The sequence below is a fragment of the Centruroides sculpturatus genome, unplaced genomic scaffold (assembly GCF_000671375.1).
Source record: "Centruroides sculpturatus isolate CEXI.00-Female unplaced genomic scaffold, Cexi_2.0 scaffold1514, whole genome shotgun sequence".
Taxonomy (NCBI): Eukaryota; Metazoa; Arthropoda; class Arachnida; order Scorpiones; family Buthidae; genus Centruroides; species Centruroides sculpturatus.
In genome coordinates, this window is record NW_019385705.1 from 98929 (window position 1) to 104470 (window position 5542).

At 32.0% G+C, this 5542-nt stretch overlaps 1 protein-coding gene across 2 annotated transcripts; it reads right to left on the minus strand.

Annotated features, from left to right (window-relative positions):
* Positions 1-1915: 1915 nt before the first annotated feature.
* LOC111641365 (parkin coregulated gene protein homolog) lies at positions 1916-3623 on the minus strand. Of its 2 annotated transcripts, none has more exons than XM_023387512.1 (5): positions 3394-3623; positions 2912-3046; positions 2668-2839; positions 2449-2610; positions 1916-2378 (listed from the first exon to the last, which is right to left on the minus strand). In XM_023387512.1, the coding sequence occupies exons 1-5, from the start codon at positions 3523-3525 to the stop codon at positions 2215-2217; spliced, it is 765 nt and encodes a 254-aa protein (XP_023243280.1). In that variant the 5' UTR covers positions 3526-3623; the 3' UTR covers positions 1916-2214. The 2 variants fall into 2 exon arrangements, with proteins under 2 accessions (XP_023243280.1, XP_023243281.1); XM_023387513.1 differs by having other exon boundaries at positions 1931-2378; positions 2449-2598.
* Between the last annotated feature and the right edge of the window lie 1919 nt (positions 3624-5542).

The following is a 5542-nucleotide window of genomic DNA, read 5'->3' on the forward strand; positions in this document are numbered from 1 at the left end:
ATGATAGTTTTCTGTATAGTTGATGGGAGTTTTAAAAAATCCGTTAAAATATTTGATATTTTTATTCCGCTCTCCGATTTTATATTACTCACGGATTTCAATGTTGAGTCAGTGATATTACGATTTCATATATCCCATCTATAAGAGGATGTAGAAAAAAACGTGTACAATTCTTGTATAATGTTAAAAAATTAACTGTTACTTTGACAGCATCATTTACAACTAAATTTAATGGATGAGAGAGAGATGCACGAGGTACAGAAAAAGCTCTAGAATTTATTTTCCTTAAATTTACGATTTATGTATCCGTTTGTCATAAAAATTGTCTTTCCACTCTTTTCCCGAGACTACAAATATTCGAGTACAAAGTAACAGATTTCGACTTATTTCTACTTAAGTAGTAGTTAAATAATTAAGCGATTAGGGAATTGGGGACATAAACAAAACCCCGACGAAAGAGCCGGAATATTACTTAAACAAAAGCTTAACCGAACCAATTTCTAGCCGAGTACAGTGGAGACTGATTTCTTCGTATTATTAATGTAATAAAGACAAAAAAGTTTCCAGTTCAACGAGAGTGACCGAAAAGTTGTAAATTTTGGAAATTTCTGAGGACACTTGGTCCTAAAAACGAATTAGTTAGAAAACAAAAGACGGACAATCTATTAAGTTTAACATATTTAGATTTTTACAGCTATGTTGAAAAACGTTTAAAATTTACAACCCTATCGCGTCCTTTGAGATATACTAGTGATGAGACAAAAGAGGCATTTGACATTGACCTGTATCAGCACCCTCGGGATTTGGCCTGCATACATGCACCGCACATCTACCAAGATCGTCTCTGATTCCAACCATGAGCCACTGTTAGGGAGCAATTTTAACTAAGTGGATTGTTTTAATACCGTATTTAAAAAGTAAAGAATATTTTATGTTATTTTTATGTACGTTTCTTCACAAAACTATATTTAATTATAATTTTCTTTAAAAGTAGATTCATACAATTGAATATTTTGTATCAGGTATTTATAATTGTATATCAATCACACGTTTTATTTTAACAAATTTTTATAAGTTTATTTTTAATTTTAGTCCTTATATTATGGCTAATAATTTAAAATGTAGTGTAATTGTGATATTAAAAATTTATTTTAAAAAAGTTTTGGCTCGAGACCGTATAATGAAAAAGAAAACATTATTAAAAGAGAAAGACCAATGCCTAAATTAAATATAAATACTTCAACGAAAAAAATTTGTTCGACATTTTCACGATAAAATTTATGAAGACATAAAATGGCTTTGTGAATGCATAAAAATGCAAAAATTGTTTTGTTGGCCTTGCCTATTATTTTCAAATTAAATTAGTGTGTGGAATAAGAATGGCTTTGATGATTTAAATAATTTGAGTAAAGCTGGCAAAAGACACGAAAATCGTAAATTTCGCATCGATTCTTTCATAAAATTGAAGCAATTTGGAAATCAAAATAAAATAGAATTTAACATTAGTAAACAAAATAAAATATTGCAAATTATAACAAAGTTACGGCTAATAGATATATTATATCTAAGTTAGTAGATGCAAGAATTGGCATTTAGAGGGCATAGGGAATCTATTGAATCTAATATAACAGAGGTACATAATTATATTGAACTTGCTTATTTATTAAGTGCGTTAGATAATCTATTAATTGCAAATACACTTAGAGAAGTATACGGTTTTTACTGGCTTATTGAACAAACGAATACAAATGGACCCTTGACCATCACTGACTGATTGTCGCTGGAAGTCTGCTTCTTACAGAAACACAGCTTCCCTATCATCAAATGTCACGGCATGCCACTGGCATAGGACGAAGAGAATTTTAAAAGTGGTTCTAACCAATTTAACCTATCATTGGGTTAAACTTATTAGACCCATATATGAGAACAGCACGTGTGAGAAACAAAGAACTAAATACTAGTCTTAAATTAGCGAAAAATTATGAGGAATGAGACTAAATTCGAATTGAATCAAAATTTCCATAGTAGTAGCGAAGATCGTCATCGTGCAATCAACAAGTTGTCACGTAAATTATATTTTATTAATTCCGGTAAATTATAATAGAAATATAATTAAAAATTTATCACTTATCAAATCTGAATGTTATAAACAGTACATCAAAATGTATTTCAACGATAGCAATGATTACTATTGATACTTTTAACAGTAGGTAATTAAGTATTGTGTACATGTGACTCATATGTCAAAACATATCTCTTTATGCGAGAGAAAGCCTGCGGTCCACCAGTTTTCTCAAAAATTTCCAGAGTTTCTTTCACTAGATCGCCTATTACATTCCTTTTCCTTTGTCCGTAATGAATTTCGTCTCCGATATTTACTAGAATATATTATTGAAAATCAATAGTTTTGTTTTATGACTATTCGAATATATATAAAAATGCTCTCACTGTTGTATTCTAAGAAAAAGTTTAACGGTGGCAAAATGCTGTGATAATAAGGGATGAGGGCAACACCCATTAAATCGTGGCAGAGTGCCAGCTGTTGAATGGCCTTCATGGTGTTGATAACAACTTTTGGATAACGAGTTTTCAAAGCTTCTAGAAAACAATCTTCTATAAATGAATAGCTTTCGCTTTTAAAGAAGAGGTTATAAATTTGTTACTTACTTTTAATCGGAGGAATAACAAAAGATAACACTTCCAGTGCCTTTTCGCCATTGGCATTTACCATATCAATGATACCGTTTACGGCGAAGAAATCGTAAGGATGTTCTAATTCGGATAAACCATCAAAGAATATCGGCAAATAAATTTTATAATCTAAATCTTTAATATTCACCTGTTTGGGAATCGAGGTTTTAAATAAACTTTAATTAAAGACTGTTTAAAATTTGTTGAAATTACAGCTTACCTTCCATTGTAAGGAATGACCACTTCGTTCATGTTTCAAGAAAACGGGTAGACCAACACTTTCGTACCATATTCGTAATTGTGACGGGCTCGCTGGTTTTGGACGAAAAAAACCTAATTTAGATGGTCCCGTAACCTAAACGAAAAGAAAAATATTAAAATCTTTCAAGCATTTTAACATTTCTAAACCCTACACATTTTGAAATTTATTATTGATAAAAGGTCAAAGTAAATGTTGATTCTTGCAATGTTACTAAATTAAAATTAATAATATAGAAATAATTAGGAAGTTAGTCGAATAGTTTAATCTTACTTTGAAGGAATATTAAATAAATAAAAAACTTTTTTTTAAATAAATGAACGATATTAACATTTAATTTTGTTTTGAGATGTTTGCATTCAGCTCACTCTAATTTGTAAATATAATTCAAAGTTTTACAAATTTTTATTGTTTTTTAGAAATACATTTTCCGCATATCTTACCTTGGTATTTTTCTGATAATTACTCTGCTTGGTAAATGCAGGAACGATCCTGATCGGTGGATCAGCTATTCGTTTCTGTAAACTGTTCTGTTCAGGAAATTGTTGCCCCTTATTCCTAAAATCGAACGGCATTACGGACAATCGACTGAGCTGATTCAGATCTGCTGATTGATCGAACTAATCAGAACGATCCTCACGCAGCTGGTGCCACTTTCACAATAAAAAACAATAAGAAATATTATATTGTTAATCAATTGAATTGACATTTCTTTATTGAACTTGTCCAGAATTTTTTCTCAGAAGTTTTTATATGGTTCTAATAGATTTTTTTATTAGGTTAAATTATCATTATAAAAGACATATTTTAGTTTTCGACAAATTTATTTTTAGTTTTGAACTCTTTCCGTCCTAGGGGCATTTAAAAGGCCTTTGTAATTATAGCCATCGTGGTTCGGCTTAAGCCTACAATAAGTCGACCGAGTGTAAAGGACGGGATCCGACATATTCGAACGGAACGCCCTGAAATAGATTTCAACTCAATCTTCCCTATTTTCCAAAGATTTGCACTGCATTAATCTGTTAACAACAAAAGAAAAAGAAGCAGGCCTAGGAACATAATTGAGCTGCAGTTCAAAAAAAAAAATTGTAGACCTATAAATCCCCACTGTCGTGGTGTCCTTCCTTAATCTCGAGAACAAAGTTAGATGGATGACAGGAGCATAGTGGCAAGAGGCTCCGATTAGCTATATACAACCCGACACGACTCTATTGCTAACAGGGAAAGAATAATGTATTGTACAGCGGCAAGACACTACTAATTTAAAACAAAACATATTTTTAATTTATTTAATTTAAAATATATGATTAAAAATTGCAGCTCGGCATAGTGACGATGTCACAATAAATAATTGCTCGTTTTGACCATATATCTAAACAATTCCAAATAAATGCATTTCATTAAATATGTTTTACTATTTGTTTCTTTGAATACAAAGAAACGAACAGTAATGTATTTAAGGCACTAAAATAGGTGCCTGTGTAATTATGCACACATCATTTTGTAAGACTTTCTTAAAAGCACTGTCGAATGAGGCGATAGTAAATGGCAAACGATACAAAATGGACTTTCCGATAAGATATCTGAAGTACGGACACATTCTTGACAGTCGTATAATAGGAGTGGTATCAGATGTATTCTTACATCATGATGTAAAGTCTGACTATAGCAATATTAGTTGTAGGCTATGGTCCGACCATATTGGTTAGTGGAGTTTCGGACGAGTAGGAACTTCGAAAAGTCATGACTCAAGATTGTTCTGGTGCAAGATCCGGAGCGGGTCGCTTTTGTCAAGACTAATATTTTTTCGATACGGATTGCACCCGGAGTAAAGATATTCAGAGAAAATCTATTTTTAGGGAAACTAGAAGAATTTCAGATCTATTTAAGGAGTTTTTACGATAGTATATTGACAACTCTTTTCGGGGTTTTGGCCTTGAAAACAAATGCGGTTTTGGTTAACATACAAGATTGCATGGAACAATAGACAACTATCGTTCATTAGTTTCTTTTATATTTGCAGAATAGATTAGTCGTGAATTTTCCCATTTATTGACAATTGAATTTGAGTCTTCCCTAGCAATAGGAAAGAGCAACAACCTAAACGAAAAAGTAGGCATTTACTCCAACATACGGACACCTTCTGTTGCCCATTAGAACAAATTATGCCCCTGAACCAGGAACCCCTAATATCAAGTGCCTCCTCAGGAAAATCATCCTGGCTACAGGATTGGTCACAAGCAGAGCCTGAAATAACCCATAACCTCAGATTCTTAAGCATCTTTACTGTTTTTACTGCAGTGTGATCTTGTGTTATGTTGCAAGAGAAAAATTGTTCTGATTATTCTGCAAAGATCCTCTCATGAGCTCTTAAGTTTCACAATACTTCACTGAATTGATTCTAGCTCTGCGTGCCCTTTCCAATGCTAAAAATTTAATCATTAATTGCTGTGTTATATATTCTTATCTTTTCTGTACATTAGTAGACTCAATAATAACGTGACAATAAACACAAACTGAGACTTTGGACACAGTGTAGATATTCATGGCTACTAAGTTTGGTGTTGACATTTCCCTACACTTTGCAGAATA